General features: G+C 33.2%; 1 protein-coding gene across 1 annotated transcript in view; it reads left to right on the top strand.

Moving 5' to 3' along the window:
- Positions 1 to 22,857, top strand: part of LOC136853338 (uncharacterized) — a 239,542-nt gene that overhangs the window by 82,825 nt on the left and 133,860 nt on the right. Inside the window, 1 exon segment of the mRNA XM_067128701.1 lies at positions 18,908 to 19,117. Coding sequence (XP_066984802.1) covers positions 18,908 to 19,117 — 210 coding nt within the window.

The raw sequence follows: 22,857 nt of genomic DNA on the forward strand, positions 1-22,857 counted from the left end.
AGAGAGAGAGAGAGAGAGAGAGAGAGAGAGAGAGAAAACAAAAGAAGATTGTCACAGCAGGATGTTGCGTAAGCAGGATTAGATTCCGTATTGATTGGGGATGAAATTGAGCTAAGAGTGTATTAGGGAGACCAATCAGCCCACCTTCCCTTGGACCCTCCACAGATTAAAAAATCCCCCAAAATTCGATGATAAAGACGAAACTAGAAAACGGGACTGTGTAACAGAAAACGGGATTGTGTGACAGAAAATGGGAAACCGCCTTGTTGACTTATATGCTACTTTCTCTCTCTCTCTCTCTCTCTTCCTCTCTCCTTATTGCATTTTTATAGACGTTGCCGAGATCTGAATGGATTTGTTTTTCTCGGAGGAGTGTTTTCAGTGGGGAGGGGGAGGTTGGGATGGGGAGCAGTTTGTTTTTCATGAAATGTGCCCGTTGTGATTTGAGATTGAAAAAAAGCTTATGTAATGCATGTGTGTATATATACTGTATACACACACACACACACACACACACACACACATATATATATATATATATATATATATATATATATATATATATATATATATATATATATATATATATATATATATATATATATGTATATGCAAAAGTGAAAAAACAAAAAATATTTTCAGTCCGGTCTCTTTGTTAATCGGTGGTCTGATATGATGCCTTTTGTTGAATGTTATCTGGGATTTGTGAAAATTAAAATATACATTGTGGATGAAGCAGAATTTGATGGGCATTTAGGAGACAATATTTGTCTTCGTTCCTTTCATAGTCTAGCGAATGAAATATAAACTAATGCGTTGAATAACTTACAGAATGAAATGGTGCGGCCATTCCGCTGTCACTACGTAAATAAAAGCATCGTGAATATAGATGAGGCACCAACCGCTTTTATTTAGTTAAAATAATAATATAGATGAGGACATCAAACGCTTTTATTTAGCTATGCCAATGTTATCATCGTTATGTCGTGAACATCTTTATTGGAACTAACAAGCGAATTCTGTACAGACTTTAACTTTTCGCCAGTTATTTTTCCTATATTGTACCTAGCTATCCCCCGCGGTAGTCCGTTATCGTACATTTGGCATCTATAATGTCGCCTTCTTCCCAAACAGATAGAATTAATGGACAACTGTTCAGAGCTCTGTCAGCGTATTGCATCTTTTATAAATCTCTCTCTCTCTCTCTCTCTCTCTCTCTCTCTCTCTCTCTCTCTCTCTCTCTCTCTCTCTCTCTCGTGTTTGTCCAAGACGAAATCAAAGGTTAAGACTTGCTCCCCTGGTGACATGCAAGCGGTTGATCCCAGAGGAGATCCTGACCTTTTCAGTATAGAAGTAAATTGTCGTGTCCGTTGTCTAGTCTACAAACGTAGGTGTTAAGACAGATGGAGAAATGTATATGTTTATGTATATTTATTATATATAGTATATATAAAATATATATATATATATATATATATATATATATATATATATATATATATATATATATATATATATATATATATCTATATTTGTATATATATATATTTATATTATATATGTATATATATATGTGTGTGTGTATATATGTACGTATATATTTATATATAATTATATATATATATATATATATATATATATATATATATATATATATATATATATATATATATATATAGCTTAATGATAAATAATATTGCCAAGACCAGGAAGAACATTCTTTATTGTACGAGCTTTCGAGGTATAAAACCTCCTCATCAGGCTGAAAAAACCGACAAGGATGAGAATCAATAAAATTACAATAAAATGAATTGTCATAATAAATCTTCAGCAAAAATACTAACGAAATATATAAAATGAACAAGTAAATACAAACTAAAAGGGTGAGACGTAAAATAACGAAAAATTAAAAACACAAACATAAAAATATGAAAATAAAACTAAAGTGAAATGTAAACAAACTACCACTCACAAAGTAAAATAACGACCTAATTGAGTACCTACTATGAAATTACACGATAGCTAGTTGAATACCAGACGAGTTGTTGTTCAATTCCGGCTTCATCTTTTTAATAGTCAGCGACTCTGAAATTAAAAGGTCCAGTCTATTTGAACAAAAAGACAGTACCCGAAAATCCAGGTCAGTGAAAGGATGGTCTTGTGCTAAACTGTGTTCTCTAATGGCAGAAAAGGGTGGTTTGGAAAGGGGAAACCTAGTTCTAATAGAAAGACCTCTGTGTTCCAAAATTCTGTGTCTGAGCCAGCGGGAACTAGATCCCACGTATCGCAGACCACACTGCGAACAAGTGAACAAGTAAACGACACAGGAATTAAGGTCCACAGGCAGAGTAGGCTTCTCTCTCAAAAGTGATCCTATTGTAAAAGGATTACAGAAAACAAACCGGAAACTGATTTGAGGGAAATAATGCTGAAGTATATCTTGTAATTTTTTTCGGACCATATAGCTACTATGACCAAGGTAAGGCAATTTAATGTACTTTACATCTTTACTAGCAGTACTGTACACCGGTCTGGGACAAAACTTTTCATTTAAAAAATTTTTCAGAACTTTGTAAAATACAAAAATGGGATATTAGTTTTCAGAAAAATAATTCAGGAGGAAAACCATATCTTGATGAAATAAATTAAAATCACAACAAACATTGTAGGCTCTATTAATCAAAGTGTGTATTGAGTTCATCTTATACAACTTTGGCGAAAAACTGAGGTAATTCAATCCCAAGCCAGTAAAAGTACTTTTCCTATAAACAGAGGTCTCAAATTTGCCACTATTTCTGTATACCTGTACATCTAAAAATGACAACTTATTATCCTGTTCCGTCTCACAAGTAAAAGAAATGTTAGGTGACGAGAATTAAAATATTCAAAAAACAAATCAACATGTGATAATTCCTTAAACACAAGGAAAGTATCATCTGCATACCTACGGTAATACAAAGGTTTGAAAGCACTAGGGCATTCAGACATCCAAATCCTTTCACAATAACCCATGAAGCAATCCGCATATACAGGTCCAAGGGAATTTCCCATAGCTACTCCATCTATTTGATTATATAATTTACCATCAAAAGTAAAAATGCCATCAGCAGTTGCTAAATGTAATAATTTTTGCAAGTCTATTTTATTAAGTCCAAACACTGATAAATGGTTTTCACATATATTATTAAGAATAATGTCGGTTGTTTCTTTTAATGGGATATTGGTGAAAAGAGAGGTTACATCGAAACTAGCCATTACAACATCTTGGTTAAAATTGAAAGAGCATAATTCTTTAACAAATTTGGATGAATTAGATATGTTAAATTCACCTAAAGTTAGAGGGTTTAAAACTGGAACCAAAAACTTAGACAGGTTATAACTAAAAGTACCAATTGAGGAAATAATAGGTCTTAAAGGGTTTCCTATTTTATGTACCTTAGGCAGACCGTACAAATAACCAGGCTTAGACCCTGAAGCAAATAAAGAGCTATATGTAGCTTCCCAATCTTATCTCTCAGACTTCTAAGCAACCTATTTAGTTTGTCTTCTAATTTCAAAATGTGACTCGCAATATCTACATTTAAAATCCTAAATTTTGTATTGTCAGAGAGTATTTCATTAATTTTATCTAAATAATCAGACCTATTCATTAATACAACACCCTACCTTTATCTGGCTTGGTAATAACTATACTGTTATCGTTCTTAAGGTTACGTAAAATATTGACTCTGTCTTTATTTAACTGATTGTCACCCTCCTTTTTCGATTAAAATTTTTGAATGTATCGTTTGCAATTACGGAAATTTTGCTAAAAGTGAAGTAAGGGTTTCACTGCCAAAAATGTCACAGCCTCTCAAAGTTGAACATAGTTTTCAAAACTTAAAAATACTTAAAGAAATTGAATTTCATGGGGATCAAAGCAAAATCAAGACCAAGAGAAAGAACTTCCTTTTCATCTGTTGTTAAATTTCTGTTAGAAAAATTAAAAATAACTTTACTACTATCTATTTTCTTATTAACGTCAACACCGAGATTTCTTAACTTTCTATTGTGTGTAAGCCTAACATCAGCCAATTTTTTCTCAACGTTGGAATCTAAAATCGACGACAAACACTTAAAATCCAAAAAAGAAAGGTTGTTCTTTAAATCCCTATCTAGTGAAGACAAATCTGTTAAAATTACCTCTTTCTTTCGTTTTTGTGCTCTAACCTCAAAGTCTACTTTGTGAGTGGTAGTTTGTTTACATTTCACTTTAGTTTTATTTTCATATTTTTATGTTTGTGTTTTTAATTTTTCGTTATTTTACGTCTCACCCTTTTAGTTTGTATTTACTTGTTCATTTTATATATTTCGTTAGTATTTTTGCTGAAGATTTATTATGACAATTCATTTTATTGTAATTTTATTGATTCTCATCCTTGTCGGTTTTTTCAGCCTGATGATGAGGTTTTATACCTCGAAAGCTTGTACAATAAAGAATGTTCTTCCTGATCTTGGCAATATTATTTATCATTATGCTAAGATTTCAAGTACAATTACCGAGACTATATATATATATATATATATATATATATATATATATATATATATATATATATATATATATATATATATATATATATATATATATATATATATAAATATATATATATATGTATATGCATATATATATATATGAAATATGTATAACTATATATAAATAATTATATATATACATAAATATATATATATATATATATATATATATATATATATATATATATATATATATATATATATATATATATTTATAAATATATGTATATATATATACTGTATGTATTGGTCCCAGTGGTTTAAATTATATACCTGGAGGTTAGACGACTGTTGTGGATGGCTTCGAATGATGAGCAGGGCACGGAGCTAGCAGCGTTCATAAAATAGAGAGAGAGAGAGAGAGAGAGAGAGAGAGAGAGAGAGAGAGAGAGAGAGAGAGAGACCTTTGCCATCATAATATTCTTCTCCCCACCGTCTTCAGCCATAACATCAGCATCAGAGTCTCCGCTTTATCTTTTGTTCATTATTTATTCCTGTTCTTTTATTCATCATATTCTGTTTTTTTTTTTTCTTTTGTTCGTTATTTTTTTACTTCTTTTCATTTTGTCCATGATTTTGTATAACTTCTTTCATTGTTACCATTAATTTTTTTTTGACGTTCTGACGTCATTTTTAATCATTTTTAATAATCTCTCTCTCTCTCTCTCTCTCTCTCTCTCTCTCTCTCTCTCTCTCTCTCTCTCTCTTTATAGCCGTTATTTTATAAAGACTTCTTCGGCTTAATATAGTGGCATTAGACCCGACATTAGCTTCATTGTTATGAGAAGAGACAATCAAGGGCTGCTCTCTCTCTCTCTCTCTCTCTCTCTCTCTCAATGCTCTAGTGACTTCATGTACTTTTATTAGCTTCATTTTTATGAGAAGAGACAATCAAGAACTGCTCTCTCTCTCTCTCTCTCTCTCTCTCTCTCTCTCTCTCTCTCTCTCTCTCTCTCTCTCTCTCTCTCTCTCTCTCCATTGATTTCATGTACTTTTATTACACTTATAACAAAAAAGGCAAGATGAACTTTTAATTAGTTGTTGGGTATAAGTTAGATGTTTTCCAATAATCATTCATATTATATTTTAATTGTTAAATTAAGTAAGTTCAATTAATTTCTATTTTCTATTTAGTTTTGTTGAACTTGCAACACTATAATTGCAGACGCCATTTTGTTATGTTTATTTATTTGTCTTTTATATCGCAGTTGAGAAGATAGTTTCATCCTGTTACGCTTGTTATCAGTTAATTTATTTATTTATTAACCTGTTAATTTATTTTTAGTTTTCTGTTAAAGAAAACGATTGTGCCGGCTTTGTCCGTCCTCACTTTTTTCTGTCCGTTCTCAAATCTTCAAAACTACTGGGGCTAGAGGGCTGCAAATTGGTACGTTGATCATCCACCTTCCAATCATTAAACATACCAAATTGCAGCCCTCTAGCCTCAGTAGTTGTAATTTTATTTAAGGTTAAAGTTAGCCATAATCGTGCTTCTGGCTACGATATAGGATAGAGCACCACCAGGCCGTGGTTAAAGTTTCATACACTGCGGCTCATACATCGTTATACCAAGACCACCAGACGATTGATCTATTTTCAGTGACCTTAATTTTACGCTGTAGCGGTTGTACAGGAAACTCGATTGCGCCGAAGAAACCTCGGCGCATTTTTTACTTGTTTTCTTTTGTAATAATTAATTTCTCCTTTCTGTGTTTCCTATTACCTATTGTTTCTTCTTTTCCATATTCTTTGGAAGTTTGAGTTTAAAGTCAGTGGCCCCCTGGGCTTGTCCATTAGGAATAGTAGTCACGTTCTGAATAATAATAATAATAATAATAATAATAATAATAATAATAATAATAATAATAATATTATTATTATTATTATTATAGAGATTTATTTTTAGATATATGTACCTATACATAACTGTGGATTTGTTTCTCCAATAATAATAATAATAATAATAATAATAATAATAATAATAATAATAATAATAATAATAATATCCCGAAAGCTGTAGAAATTAATTTTTAAATATATATACCCGTACATAACTGTGGATTTGTTCCTCTAATAATAATAATAATAATAATAATAATAATAATAATAATAATAATAAAAATAAAGATCTAATTGACTTTTCATTAAGAAATTCCCGAAGAAAACCAAATAAACCGGCTTAAGTTAACTATGAAACTTTTGCATTCTTATACAGGTGTTTTAGCAAGTGAGATCAGGTTAATTGGTTTTTGTTGCTGGCGTTGTTTTGCACCTGGAGTTTGAAACTCGCCCGCTCTGTAACTTTTGTTGTTGGTCCTAATGTTGTAACTTTGTTGTTTTCTGATGTTGTTGGTCCTGTTGTTGTAATTTTGTTGTTGATTTCTAATGTTGTTGTAACTTTGTTGCTGTTGTTTATGTTGTTGTTCCTGATGTTGTTGTAACTTTTTATTGTTCCTGATGTTGTTGTAACTTCGTTGTTGTTTTCTCATTTTTTTGTAACTTTATTGTTGTTTTCTAATGTTGTTGTAAACTTCGTTGTTGTTTTCTAATGTTGCTGTAACTTTGTTGTTGTTTCTGATGTTGTTGCAACTTCGTTGCTGTTTTCTAATGTTGTTGCAACTTCGTTGTTGTTTTCTAAAGTTGTTGGAACTTTGTTCACGCTTCTGATGTTGTTGTAGATGATTTCGTTTGTTCGTTGTTGTTGTTTTTGTTGTTGTTGTTTTTGTTGTTGTTGCTCTAGGGAATTATGAAACTCATAAAAGGTACAAAATAATGACCGTGGTTCGCCATCAGTAAATATCATTAGCTTACATTAGAACGGCGCTTCATTAAAAAAGGACACTGCCTTTGTCCTTAAAGTAATTAATATGTTATTTCCGACTTGGTTAATTACCGTCGAGGGAGAAAAACAAGTAAAAAATACGCCGTAGTTTCTTCGGCGCAATCGAGTTTTCTGTGCAGCCGCTACAGCATATAATCAAAGCCACCTAAAATAGATCTATCTTTCGGTGGTCTCGGTATAATGCTGTATGAGCCGCGGGCCATGAAACTTTAACCACTGCCCGATGGTGGACTATCCTATATCGTTGGCAGACGCACGATTATGGCTAACTTTAACCGTAAATAAAATAAAAACTACTGAGGCTAGAGGGATGTAATTTCGTATGTTTGATGATTGGAGGATGGATGATCAACATACCAATTTGCAGCCCTCTAGCCTCAGTAGTTTTTAAGATCTGAAGGCTTACTGAATAAAGTGTGGACAGACAGACAAAGCCGGCTCAATAGTTTTCTTTTACAGAAAACTAAAAAACGACAGGTTTGAGCTGTTGCGTTTGAGCACATTTCTGTTACATTTGCCAAGAATAATTTTAAATTTATATAAAAGTTGACTTACGCCATTTTTATTAGTTTTCTGTAAAAGAAAACTATTGTGCCGGCTTTGTCTACCCGTCCGCACTTTTTTCTGTCCACGCTTTTTCTGTCCGCCCCCAGATCTTAAAAACTACTGAGCCTACAGTGCTGCAAATTGGTATGTTGATCATCCACCCTCCAATCATCAAACATACCAAATTGCAACCCTCTAGCCTCAGTAGTTTTTATTTTATTTAAGATTAAATTTAGCTACAATCGTGCATCTGGCAAAGATATAGGACAGGCCACCACCGAGCCGTGGCTAAATTTTCATGGGCCACGGCTTATACAGCATTATACCGAGACAAGCGAAAGCTAGATCTATTTTCGGTGGCCTTGATTATACGCTGTAGTGGCTGTACAGAAAACTCGATTTTATTATTTATTTTTTTTTTTGGTAAAATGAAGTAGGCTAAATTGCCAATGCTCTTATGCTGTTGGCATTGGAGTTTATGTACGATTCAGCGAAAGAATTTATGTATAGGATTCTCTGGATTTTGTTGTCTTTTTATTTTATTTTTAAATATATTATTTGTGTTATGTTTCATTTCCGATCCTTTAAAAATTTCAAAACCGAAATATGATGACATCTGATATTTATTTTTTCTAGATTATTTATATTTTGTTTTATTGCCAACTTTTAGATCTTTAATAACATATAGTGATGTGAATCCCAAACATTTTCCGTATGTGAGAATTCCTTTAGAAGAACAGGCGTTGCAGAGAGAGAGAGAGAGTCTCGTTTTATTCCCAGTGTTTTAGTTTTCGACATCGCAATTCGACATCGCAAAACGTCCTCAGAGAGAGAGAGATTAGTTTATTTTTGTTGCATTTTATTTCTTGTGTTTTACTTTTCAACTTTGTAACCTGACGGAATTTGTTCCCTTTCGACATCGCAAAGAGAGAGAGAGAGAGAGAGAGAGAGAGAGAGAGAGAGAGAGAGAGAGAGAAAGAGAGAGAGAGAGAGAGATTATTAGTTTATTTTCGTTGCATTTTATTTCTTGTGTTTTACTTTTCAACTTTGTAACCTGACGGAATTTGTTCCCTTTCGTGAGAACGTCTTGCGAAGAACAGACGATATCCTCATGAGAGAGAGAGAGAGAGAGAGAGAGAGAGAGAGAGAGAGAGAGAGAGAGAGAGAGAGAGAGATATTAGTTTATTTTCGTTGCATTTTATTCCTTGTGTTTTACTTTTCAACTTTGTAACCTGACGGAATTTGTTCCCTTTCGTGAGAACGTCTTGAGAAGAGAGAGAGAGAGAGAGAGAGAGAGAGAGAGAGACAAGGAAAAAAAAAAAGAAGAAACAGCCGTACCTAAGACCCAAGCGGGTGCATCAGCCTCGCTTCCGCCTTGTAACGAGTGCATGTCAGAGAACTTTTGTTTACTCTTCTTCTCGTGCTTGGCTTTGCTAGGCACCAGAAGACGCCTGCACTTTGCCTTTCGTTGTATAGCCTTTGCTTTTGTTTGTTTGTTTGTTTGTTTGTTTAAGGCGTAAACAAATAAAAGACTTACGTAAAGAAATACAAGACTTAGTATACTTACCTAAGTAACTGTAAGACTTGGTAAATAACTTAATGACCTGAGTAAATAATTAAAAGATTTGCGTCAATAAATAAAAGACTTAAGTAAATAAATAAAAGACTTGCGTAAATGAATAGAAGACTTAAAAGACTCACATAAATAAAAGACTGAGAATACTTACTTAAATATAAAATTTACGAACGTAAATAAAAGGCTGAAGTAAATAAATAAAAGACTTACGTAAATAAATACAAGACTTAAAAGACTTTCGTAAATAAGTAAAAGACTTACATAAATAAATACAAAACTCAAAAGACTTACGTAAATAAATAAAAGACTTAATAGACTTATGTAAATAAATAAAAGACTTAAAAGACTTACGCATATAAATAAAAGGCTTAAAATACTGACTTAAATAAATAAAAGACTTAAAAGATTTACGTAAGTAAATAAAAGACTTAAAGACTTATGTAAATCAATGAAAGACTTAAAAGATTTACGCAAATAAATAAAAGGATTAAAAGACTTACGCAAATAAATAAAAGACTTAAAAGACTTACGCAAATAGATAAAATACTTAAAAGACTTACGCAAACAAATAAAAGACTTAAAAGACTTAGAAAAATATATACAAGAATCATGTAAGTAAATAAAAGACTTGAAATACTTTAGTAAATAAACAAAAGACTTCATCAGTAGTCCGTTTTTCCCGGTTTCTTAGACTTAGTAAGATTGCTGTACAAGTCCCTGGACTTCTTCTGGACTTCTAGACTTCTTCACTCTCTCATCTGTGAGTGAAGCTTTGTGTTTGTTGTGTTTATTGTTGTTTTCCCACAACAGCTAAACACCTCCTTTGTTTCCTTCTTGCTTTGAAGTCGGTTGAGCTTGTTTGCTTGTGGCGTGGCCAGAAGGCAGTAAGGACCTAACAGGCAGGAATTTGACTTGCACGTTAGTTCTTATGTTTTCTGTTGGTTATTTGCAGTAAGAACTTTCAATTTAGTTGGTTTTCTGTTGGTTATTTGCCGTAAGAACTTTCAGTTTTGTATATGTTTTCCGTTAGTTATTTGCAGTAAGAACTTCCAACAGTAAGAACTTTCAATTTAGTTGGTTTTCTGTTGCTTATTTGCAGTAAGAACTTTCAAGAACTTTCAATGTAGTTTATGTTTTCTGTTGCTTATTTGCAGTAAGAACTTTCAGTTTAGTTTATGTTTTGTGTTGCTTTTTGCAGTAAGAACTTTCAGTTTAGTTTATGTTTTGTGTTGCTTTTTGCAGTAAGAACTTTCAGTTTAGTTTATGCTTATGTATGTATATATATATATATATATATATATATATATATATATATATATATATATATATATATATATATTATATATATATATATATATATATATATATATATATATACAGTATAAACCGCATACATGTATGAGTGTCATTCTGCATTCAAACCACCCAGCACCTTTTTCTTCCTCACCTCCTCCTCTCTAAAATCGCAGTAAGGAAAATATAGCTCTCTCCTTTCTTTTTTTCCCTTGCATACGTAAAATGGGTCACGGGGGAAGTTTTCTCTTTGCCGATTCCTTAATTAATGTTACGCGGGCTGCCGGCCTTGCGGCCTTTGAACAAGACAGACGGTCGAACAAGTAATTATGGCACAATGTGAAACCTTTTCTCTTCTTCCGCTCCTTTATTTTTCTCCCTTTCTTTCTCTTCTATTCAGAGACGCGGTCGTGCCCGCGTTGCAAGGTTGCGGTGGATAAACTTGGTGTGACTGATAAATTAGGAAAGTGGTTTTAAGAGGTAGAGGTAGAATAGTTTACGGGAATGAAAGTATAAGAAAAGGCTTAGGAAAAAAATTGCCATGCAGAGACATTAAATATTGTTGGGATAGATACATGGTGTACTAAAATCTCTCTCTCTCTCTCTCTCTCTCTCTCTCTCTCTCTCTCTCTCTCTCTCTCTCTCTCTTCTTCTTCTTCTTCTTCTTCTTTCCAAAGTTACTTTATTACACAATTATTACCTATGCAAAGACGTAAATGTGGTTGGGATAAATACAGTGTACTAAAAATCTCTCTCTCTCTCTCTCTCTCTCTCTCTCTCTCTCTCTCTCTCTCTCTCTCTCTCCTCTCTCCTCCTCCTCCCTCCTCCTCCTCCTCCTCCTCCTCCTCCTCCTCCTCCTCCTCTCTTATTTTCTTCTTCCTCTTCCTCTTCCCAAAGTTACTTTATTACACAACTATTACATCTCTCTCTCTCTCTCTCTCCCTCCTCCTCCTCCTCCTCCTCCTCCTCCTCCTCCTCCTCCTCCTCCTCCATTTTTCCACAATGTTTTTTTCTCTCACTTTACCTCTTATGATGAAGTTAATGGCGACCACAAAAGGTTAATGAGTTCGAATTGACATTAATTGTTGGTAATGGATAAGCTAAACAGGGGTTAATGCTACTGCTACTTTTAAGGGTGATGTTGCTGTTACTTCAGCTGTATTTTAAAGGTCATCATTATAATCATCATTACTTCAGCTGTATTTTAATGGTCATCATCATAATCATTATAACTTCAGATGTATTTTAAAGGTCATCATCATTACTTCAGCTGCATTTTAAAGGTCATTATCATTACTTCGGCTGCATTTTAAAGGTCATCATCATAATTACTTCAGTCATCATCATCATTACTTTAGCTGCATTTTAAAGGTCATCAATAATCATCATCATCATTACTTCAGCTGCATTTTAAAGGTCATCAGCAATCATCATCATCATTACTTCAGCTGTGTTTTAAAGGTCATCAATAATCATCATCATCAGTACTTCAGCTGCATTTTAAAGGTCATCAGCAATCATCATCATCATTACTTCAGCTGTGTTTTAAAGGTCATCATCATTACTTCAGCTGCATTTTAAAGGTCACCATCATCATTATCATCATCTTCGTCATTTCCATCATCATTTTCATATACACATCACCATTATCTATCACCATCATTCTTCATAGGTTTATGAATAATGTAGAGGGTGGCTTTATTCCCATTGTCATCATCACCGCCATCATCACCATCATTATTTTACTGACCCATATATACATCAGCATCATCACCATTATTCATCATCGTCATTCTTCATAGGTTTTTAATTAATTTCCAAAGAAGACATATTCCCATTGTCATCATCACCACCATCATCACTATCATTATCTTATTGACCCAGTATACATCACCATCATCATCACCGCTATCCATCACCATCATTCTCCGTAGGTTTATAATTCATTTCCAAGGGAGCATTATTCCCATCGTCATCACCATCATCATCTTCGTGTCATTCCATATAAACATCACCATCATCACCACATTCACCATCATCCATCACCATCATTCTTCATAGGTTTATGATTAATTTCCTAGGGAGCATTATTCCCTTTCCCATCACCATCATCATCATCATTCTCCCTTTCACAAGTAAAAGATCATCGTCACCATCATCACCATCATCACCGTTTACTCCATTCCGGAGGGGCTTCAGCACCATCAGCTCCCCGAGAACAGTTTGTCAGTGTCACGGAGGAAGGATCATTTTGTTTTTATCTGTTTGTTGTTATTTCATTAAGGAAGGATCCAATTATTTCCTTTGTTTTGTTTTCCTGTTTTTTTTTTCATTCTAGAAATGAGTTTTCTCTCTCTCTCTCTCTCTCTCTCTCTCTCTCTCTCTCTCTCTCTCTCTCTCTCTCTCTCTCTCTCATTATGAGAGGTTCTTCTTGACGCTCAGTTCATAAAATTGTTTTGTTTAATAGTGAATACTCTCTCTCTCTCTCTCTCTCTCTCTCTCTCTCTCTCTCTCTCTCTCTCTCTCATTATGAGAGGTTCTCTAGGATATAACTGTCCCAATTCCTCTAACTCATAATTTATTTTGTTTTCTTTAACAAGAAATTCTTCTTGACATTCGATTCGTAAAATTGTCCAGTTTGATCATAAACACTTATTTCTCTCTCTCTCTCTCTCTCTCTCTCTCTCTCTCTCTCTCTCTCTCTCTCTCTCTCTCAGGTTATAACTGTCTCAATTCCTCTAACTCGCAAATTATTTTATTTTCATTATCTAATAGTCTTCCTGACATTCGATTCGTAAAATTGGCCTGTTCGATGATAAGCACTTATTTTATCTTTCTCTCTCTCTCTCTCTCTCTCTCTCTCTCTCTCTCTCTCTCTCTCTCTCTCTGGATGTTTTGACTCTCCGTAATGATATTTAGATCGCTGGGGCTAAATTTCACCCAAAATAGATCGAGCGTAGGGTACAATTTGCCGAAGTCCCTGATCAACGTGATATTTAAATTATTCATATTTCAACTTTATGGCAACAAGTAAAAAATGCGCCGAAATTTCTTCGGCGCAATCGAGTTTTCTGTACAGCGTATAATGCTGTATGAGCCGCGACCAATTAAACTTTAAGCCATGGCCCGGTGATGGCCTGTCCTATAGCGTTTCCAGACGCACGATCATGGCTAACTCTAACCTTAAATTAAATAAAAACTACTGAGGCTAGAGGGCTGCAATTTGGCATGTTTGATGATTGGATGGTGGATGATCAGCATACCAATTTGCAGCCCTCTCGCCTCGGTAGTTTTTAAGATCTTAGGGCGGACAGACAAAGCCATCTCAGTAGTTTTCTTTTCAGAAAACTAAAAATTGTTAGCAGAAAATAACAAGCAGGCTCGTATTCATGTTTTTGTGGTAAGCAAGGAATGATAGCAGATAATTTTGGACTTCTCGAACTGAACCAAAAGGAGAGAAATTAGAGGCTAATGTTATGTAGAGTTGCAACGAAGCCAAAAACATGTTTCATTTTCAAATTCAAATTCAAATCTTTATTTCCAATTTGCGTTGGGCACTCTCATATAAAGTTAATATTAAAATGTTTGCAAAAATTAATTTACAGAGATTCCATGCAAGGGAGATAATAATTGATAACAGTTAAAAGAAATAGATTTAGACAGGAGTAAACGTATCCTAGACGCTTCCTAGAGATCTTGCAGTAGTTGAAGTAACCTGCTACATAGAACCGTAATTGTTACATAGTTCGAAGCGCTTTTAAACATTATAGCTTTGCCATATCACTGATAGCTTGGAGCTTGTTAATGTGATTGAGATATTTTTAAAGATATTTCATTGAAAACGACAAAATAAGAGCTGAGGAGATTGTGAGTGTGTATAGCAAGGAACGCTCATTGAATCCATAAAAGTATATGTTCCGTGTAAACTCTTAGCTAGGCCTATGTTTGATCTGCCACATGTAAGCTCATAGCTAGGCCTATGTGTGATGTCCCCCATATAAGCTCATAGCTACGCCTAAGATTGATCTGCCCATGCAAGCTCATAGTTAGGCCTACGTTTGTTCTCCCCCATGTAAGCTCATAGCTAGGCCTATGTTTGAACCTCCCCCCATGTAAGCCCATAGCTATGCCTAAGGTTGATCTGCCCCATGTAAGCTCATAGCTAGGCCTACGGTTGATCTCTCCCATGTAAAGCTCATAGCTAGGCCTATGTTTGATCTCTCCCATGTAAAGCTCATAGCTAGGCCTATGTTTGATCTGCCTCATGTAAGCTCATAGCTAGGCCTATGTTTGATCTGTCAGCCTGACGTAGACCGATTAGACTTATGTACTTAGACATATTGAAGAGTGTAGCCTATACGAAATGGTAGAAGGTCGTTTTCTATCTCTTTCTCGTATTACGAATTGAAATCGTATACAGAAGTAAAGAGTGAGGGCAGAGGGCTGGAAGATAATGAAAATCGGAAGGAGTGGGTTTGGATTGGGATTGGGGAGGGGTGGGATGGTGAAGGGGGGGTGGGGATTGGAAGCGGAAACAGCGTTCGACAATCCTCCGAAATCCGTTTAGATGCCCTAACCGTCTCTTAATCCCCAATTGTAATTTAACGCCTAAGGCTTCAGTGAGCATAATACACGGGGGGGGGAATTTTTTTTCTTCTCTTTTTTCGCCATTTTGGAAAAGAATCGTTCAGTTCTTTGATTCGCCGGTGATTTGTGCCCCGGAGTACGGAGGGAGGACGAGTTTCCATTGTCCTTATTGTGTTTGCGTGTGTTTTAAGTGATTTGAATTAGTATTGCAGCTTTGTGGGATTCTGCTTTTGCGTTGTGCATCATTTTGCTTCATGCTTTGATTAAACAAGTTTGTGTTGAATTCCTTGTAAGTCTCCTAAAGTATAATAAGTAAAAAATGCGCCTGAGTTTCCTCTGCGCAATCCAGTTTTCTATACGGCTTATAATGCTGTATAAAACTCTCAACCGCGCCCCATGAAGCTTTCAGCCACAGCATGCTGGTAGCCTGTGTTGTTGGCACCTATAGCGGTGCCAGACGCACGATCATCGCTAACTTTAACCTTAAATCAAATAAAAACTACTGTGTGTTCGCGGTCTCTTGCGGATGAGAAAAGTAGACATACAAAGAACCAGAAGTGATTTGAGATGGCTTGGTCATGTAGAGAGAATGGAGTACCTGGTGAATTCGTGAAAGAAGTGTTAGAAAGAAAGGGCATTAATATCTGGAAGCACGAGGGTGCCTGCAAGTTAAAGGTTATTGGTGCAATGTTTATAGGTGGGATTCGACGCACTACGTACGAGCCTTCTGTGGCTAATGTGGAAGTTCTCTGTATCTGTAATTTGTCACTTCAAGAATTAATGTGGCAAAGAGTGTTGTCATGTGTTTAGAGCCAACCCATTTTAGAGGATATGGTTTAATTTCTTTTTTTTTTCAAACCAGAAACTGGCGTGAGGGATATTTTATCATTTAAATTTTTTTTATTATTTTTTGAGAGAGGAATATTTTTTATTTCAACTAAGTTATTTTTTTTTTTTCAAACCAGAAACCAGTGTGATGGATATTGTTTCATTGAAATTTTTTATTTTTTTTAACTAAAAACTAAATTGAGATATTTTTTATTTCAATTAATTTATTATTTTTTTTCAAAGCAGGAAGTAGCGTGAGGGATATTTTTTATTTCAATTTATTTTTCAAACCATAAACTAGCGTGATGGAAATGGGAAATATTTATTTTATTCTATTTTATTTTATTTTATTTATTTTTTAAGTCTCTAAGCCCACTGACCTCCAAATGGAAAATATTCTATGTGAAAAAAGAGTGATTGAAAAAATAGTGATTTTGAAGTGGGCCTGTTGAATTACCAAAAACACACACACACACATAAAAAAGGCCCTGTTATGCCCCAAAGGTCCTGTTATATCCCAATTTAAAGGGAAGACACGGAACGCTGTAGCTGTTTATGGTCGTTGTACATTAAAGATGTATACCAAAGATGTAATATGCACGTATGCACGAACCTCGGATGAGTTTGTGTCTACCGCAGTGTACGTGTATATGTTTTTTTTTATTATTAGGCTTATTTTAGGTTTGGTCTGCATATGTGTACATGTGCAGAAACAAACTTGGGTTCGCAGACACTTGCATATATATAGGTAGTGAAATAGTCATAAAGTGGGCACTTGTATTTAAGTGTATATATTTTGGTCAATGTGTAGAAACGCAGGTTTGCGCAGAAACGACACACTAAAATTTACTCTCATTCATTTTCAGTTTTCGTTTAAGCTGATTTCATTAAAATTCACTTTCATTTACTTTCATTCATTTTCAGTTCTCATTTCAGCTGTCTGGTTTCATTAAAATTTATTTTCATTCATTTTCAGTTCTCATTTAAGCTGTCTTTTTTCATTAAAAATCACTGTCATTCGTTTTCAGTTCTCATTTAAGCTGTCTCTTTTCATTAAAATTAATTTCCAGTTCTCATTTAAGCTGTCTTTTTTCGTGAAAATTTACTTTCATTCATTTTCAGTTTTCATTTAAGCTGATTTCATTAAAATTTACTTTCAGTCATTTTCAGTTCTCATTGAAGCCCTCTGATTTCATTAAACTTAACTTTCGCTTACTTTAATTCATTTTCAATTCTCATTCAATCTGTCTGATTACATTAAAATTTACTTTCATTTACTTTCTTTTACTTTCAATTCTCATTTAAGGAAAATCGTCATACCTCACCGGCCTCGTGAAACTGCTTTATAATAACAATATTAATATTATTATCTAACGGTTTGCGAACTGAAACGCAATTACATTTTATTGCATTTAAAACAATCAAACTATTTTACTCGGAACAGTTATGACCTTTTTGAATATCTTTTTTTTTCAGTCAAATTAATTATGCAATTTCAAATCATCACCAATGATACAGTTGCCTTTGTTTCTTTATTTCATTATGCTGTAAATGTTTTTAGTGGATTTAAATTTTTTTTATTTGGGGCCGGGTGCCCGTGGAGGTGTACAGATGTTTTTATTAGTTTTTCGAGTTTATAAAGCAATCAGATTTCAGCTAGGGAGGATATCTGTCGTAACAGTTGGATAGCATCTTTTTAGATCTGATTATTTGTATATAATTTAGATAATTCATGCTGTGTTCCTTTTGCATTGTAGATATAACGATTAGCTGTTTCACCCAATTGCAGTGTAAATTTTGAAGTAATAAACTGTTTAACAACTTAAAATAAATTTATACCCAAATTATATTCCTATACAATACTGAAATTGATTCTTTTTGGCTACAAAGATTAGCCTATTTCATCCAGTTATAACTTAGATTTTAAGTAATAAACCCTATTTTCTAACACTACAGTAAACCCCATTTTCTGTGTCTGTCTTTAGAGTAACCCCCATTTTCTGTGTCTGTCTTTAGAGTAAACCCCATTTTCTGTGTCTGTCTGTAGAGTAAACCCCACTTTCTATGTCTGTCTGTAGAGTAGACCCCATTTTTCATGTATCTGCCTTTAGAGTAAACCCCATTTTCTGTCTGTCTTTAGGGCAAACCCCATTCTCTGTGTCTGTCTTCAGAGTAACCCCCATTTTCTGTGTCTGTCTTTAGAGTAACCCCCATTTTCTGTGTCTGTCTTTAGAGTAAACCCCACTCTCTGTGTGTCTTTATTTACAAATAACCCCCGTTTTCTCTGTCTGTCTTTAAAGTAACCCCCATTTTTTGTCTGTCTTTAGAGTAAATCCCATTTTCCATGTCTTTATTTACTAATAAACCCCATTATCTGTGTCTGTCTTTAAAGTAACCCCCATTTTCTGTCTGTCTTTTGAATAAACCCCTTATCTGTGTCTGTCTTTAGAGTAAACCCCATTCTCAATGTGTCTTTATTTACAAATAACCGCCATTTTCTCTGTCTTTAAAGTAACCCCCATTTTCTGGCTGTGTTTAGAGCAAACCCCATTCTCTGTCTGTCTTCAGAGTAAACCCCCATTTTCTGTGTCTGTCTTTAGAGTAACCCCCATTTTCTGTCTGTCTTTAGAGTAACCCCCGTTTTCTGTGTCTCCTCGCAGTGGCCTGTTCATCCACGACGCCCACCAAATGCCAGATGCTGTTAAGGACGCTGCGAGACTTCGACTACCTGACCTCGTGCAAGTGCAACGAGCCCCACATGGACTTCGCTTGCCACAGCTTCCGCGAGACTATCTTCAGCCACCCGTGCGGCCTCGTCGAAACAGACGGTAATCCTAGGCTAGCGCCATTTGCGTCCCTGTATGGCAGAGGTGGGTGTGGTGGAACTCACGTCACGTCAAGTCCCAAAGATCGTGGTTGGTGGTGTGATGCTCGCGACCACGATCCTTATTCTCGTTCTTAGATCGTTATGATTATGGTGGTTTTTATTTTTTTTTTATTTTTCTCTTGCTCGGTGTTTTAATCGTTATTCATTGTTATGGTTATTTATTATTATTATTATCGTTATTCTTACAGATTTTACTGTATACAATTCCTGTTTGTTTTTTTACTTGATCTCTTCAATTTCTTAATCGTTGGAAGTACTGTAATCACGCTTTGGAATTTTTTGAGAGCACAGCGAATTGTTTCTTGTGTAATTCCTGTATTTTTTTAATTCTTAATCATTGAAAGTAGTTTACTTACGCTTTGGAATTTTTTGAAAGCACAGCGATTAGTTTCATGTATAATTCCTGTATATTTTTTTTCTTAATTTTTTCAACTTCTTAATCATTGAAAATCCTGCATTTACGCTTTGGAATTTTTTGAAAGCAAAGCGATTAGTTTCGTGTATAATTCCTGTATTTTTTCTTAATTTTTTCAATTTCTTAATAATTGAAAATCCTGTATTTTTTTGGAATTTTTTGAAAGCAAAGCGATTAGTTTCGTGTATAATTCCTGTATATTTTTTCTTAAATTTTTCAACTTCTTAATCATTGAAAATCCTATATTTACGCTTTGGAATTTTTGAAAGCACAGTGATTAGTTTCGTGTATAATTCCTGTATTTTTCTTAATTTTTTTCAATTCCTTAATCATTGAAAATCCTATTTTACGCTTTGGAATTTTTTGAAAAACACAGCGATTAGTTTCATGTATAATTCCTGTATTTTTTTTAATTTTTCAATTTCTTAATCATTGAAAATCCTATATTTACGCTTTGGAATTTTTTGAAAAACACAGCGATTAGTTTCATGTATAATTCCTGTATTTTTTCTTAATTTTTTCAATTTCTTAATCATTGAAAATCCTATATTTACGCTTTGGAATTTTTTGAAAAACACAGCGATTAGTTTCATGTATAATTCCTGTATTTTTTCTTAATTTTTTCAATTTCTTAATCATTGAAAATCCTATATTTACGCTTTGGAATTTTTGAAAAACACAGCGATTAGTTTCATGTATAATTCCTGTATTTTTCTTAATTTTTTCAATTTCTTAATCATTGAAAATCCTATATTTACGCTTTGAATTTTTGAAAAACACAGCGATTAGTTTCATGTATAATTCCTGTATTTTTTCTTAATTTTTTCAATTTCTTAATCATTGAAAATCCTATATTTACGCTTTGGAATTTTTTGAAAGCAAAGCGAATAGTTTCGTGTATAATTCCTGTATTTTTTCTTAATTTTTTTCAATTTCTTAATCGTTGAAAGTTCTGTATTTACGCTTTGGAATTTTTTGAAAGCAAAGTGATTAGTTTCGTGTATAATTCCTGTATTTTTTCTTAATTTTTTTCAATTTCTTAATCATTGGAAGTCCTGTATTTACGCTTTGGAATTTTTTGAAGGCAAAGCGATTAGCTTCGTGTATAATTCCTGTATTTTTTATTAATTTTTTTCAATTTCTTAATCATTGAAAATCCTATATGTACGCTTTGGAATTTTTTTGAAAGCACAGCGATTAGCTTCGTGTATAATTCCTGTATTTTTTCTTAATTTTTTTTTTCAATTTCTCAATCATACGCTTTGGAATTTTTTGAAAGCACAGCGATTAGTTTCGTGTATAATTCCTGCATTTTTTCTTAATTTTTTTTTCAATTTCTGAACAAAATTTCTTAATCATAGAAAGTACTTTACGTAGGCTTTGGAATTTTTTGAAAGCACAGCGGTTAGTTCAATGGTGTTGCACAAAGAGTTGTTTTCATAACTCCACCTAAAGCGGAGTATTTTTTTTATTCTATCACATTTTCCACATTCACTAAATCCATTGCTAATATTCTTTTCTCTTTGCCCTTGAGACTTTTATTCACATGAAAATAACAGAAAAAAATTAAATAGATTCGAGTGACTGAAAATATTCAGATAAATTAGTAAAGACTGTAATTTCGATCAGGTTTTATTAGGATTACAATACAACAAATTGTTTTTGTCTTATTAACATTACAACATTAGCTTGGAAGTATTCTTTTTTTTTTTGCATTGTAAGTTTTATCATTTTCGATAAATACAAAAACGATTCCTCTAGAGATTTATTATTATTATTATTATTATTATTATTATTATTATTATTATTATTATTATTATTATTATTATTATTATTATTCAAAACTAGCAATATTATAATAATAATTATTACTATTATTCAAAACTAGCAGTATTATTATTATTATTATTATTATTATTATTATTATTATTATTATTATTATTATTCAAAACTAGCAAACTGGCATATGGAACAAGTGTAAAGGCCATTACTATATATGCTAATTAATAGGCCTGTGTGTCATACAGCAAAAAAAATTAATAGGCTGTAAAATTTTTGGAAATTGGAAAACCTAAAAATTTTCTTTTTATACTTTATACTTCTTTTACAAAAGCGGCATTTTATGAATATTAAAAATATCTCGGGCAATAATTAATATTTTACAAAGATGAAATTTCCCGAACCTGAATATTTCCAAACACTGGCGAGAGATGGAATCACGTCGGAACAAAAATTGCGTTTTGACATACTCTTCCTGGATTACACTGGTGTCGGCTTCAGTAGCAGATAGCCTTTTGAGTAGGAGTAGAAGCACGAGCTACTAGTAGTAAGCAGTAGTGGGAATTAGTAGCAGCACCTGCAGACCAAGAAGAATAAATGGAAACAAGTAGTTCGTCCGTAGTTTTTTTTTCTAATCTGTCGAGTTTTATTTGCATATGTTGGTGAGACATTCATATTGCTAAATGAAACTCCACATCCACGTATGTATGTATGTATATATATAAACATACATAAATAAATATATATAGTATATATATATATAGATATATATTTATTTATATATATATATATATATATATATATATATATATATATATATATATATATATATATATATATGACTTTATCACGGTAATAAAAACGTGATGTAGAATATAAGCAGAGTGTTTAGCCACAAGGAAGGTCGAACAACTGCGTACAGGATCTTTCGCTTTTGCCTCAAGTCATTTGCAAGCAAACTGCCTTCGAGTTGAAAGCGAAAGTTCTCGCACTCCATTGTTTCACTTCATTGGTGGCCTAAGCACCTATTTCATTTTTAGAATCTAATAGTTTTTATAGTTTTTTCATGTTTGCCGGCTTGATATCACTCAATATTTTAGTTACGTTTTTAGCACCAAAACTAGCAGGTTTGTGTCTGTATGGTATGATTTATGCAATAAGTTGATAAAGAGATGATCTCTCATATTGGAAATTTGATTAAACTTTAGAGAAAAACTTGGTTTACCAGCAAGGAATTTATATTTTTGTCTGAAATTCATGAGATTAAAGATTTTAATTGTCTGAAAAAATTGCCTATAATTTTAATGTAAAGTAAAAAAAATTAAATTTAAACAAGTAAATTGAAAAGTCGTCTTTTGACAACATTAATCTTGAAGTAGAATCAAGGTAGATTAAAGATTTGAATTGTTGTCTAAAAAAATTGGTTATAATTTTAATGTAAAGTAAAAAAAAATTTAAATTTAAATGTAAATTTAAAAGTCGCCTTTTGGCAGTATTAATCTTAAAGTAGAATCAAGGTGACTTTTTAG

Source organism: Macrobrachium rosenbergii, chromosome 27 (assembly GCF_040412425.1).
Source record: "Macrobrachium rosenbergii isolate ZJJX-2024 chromosome 27, ASM4041242v1, whole genome shotgun sequence".
In the NCBI taxonomy this organism is placed as follows: Eukaryota; Metazoa; Arthropoda; class Malacostraca; order Decapoda; family Palaemonidae; genus Macrobrachium; species Macrobrachium rosenbergii.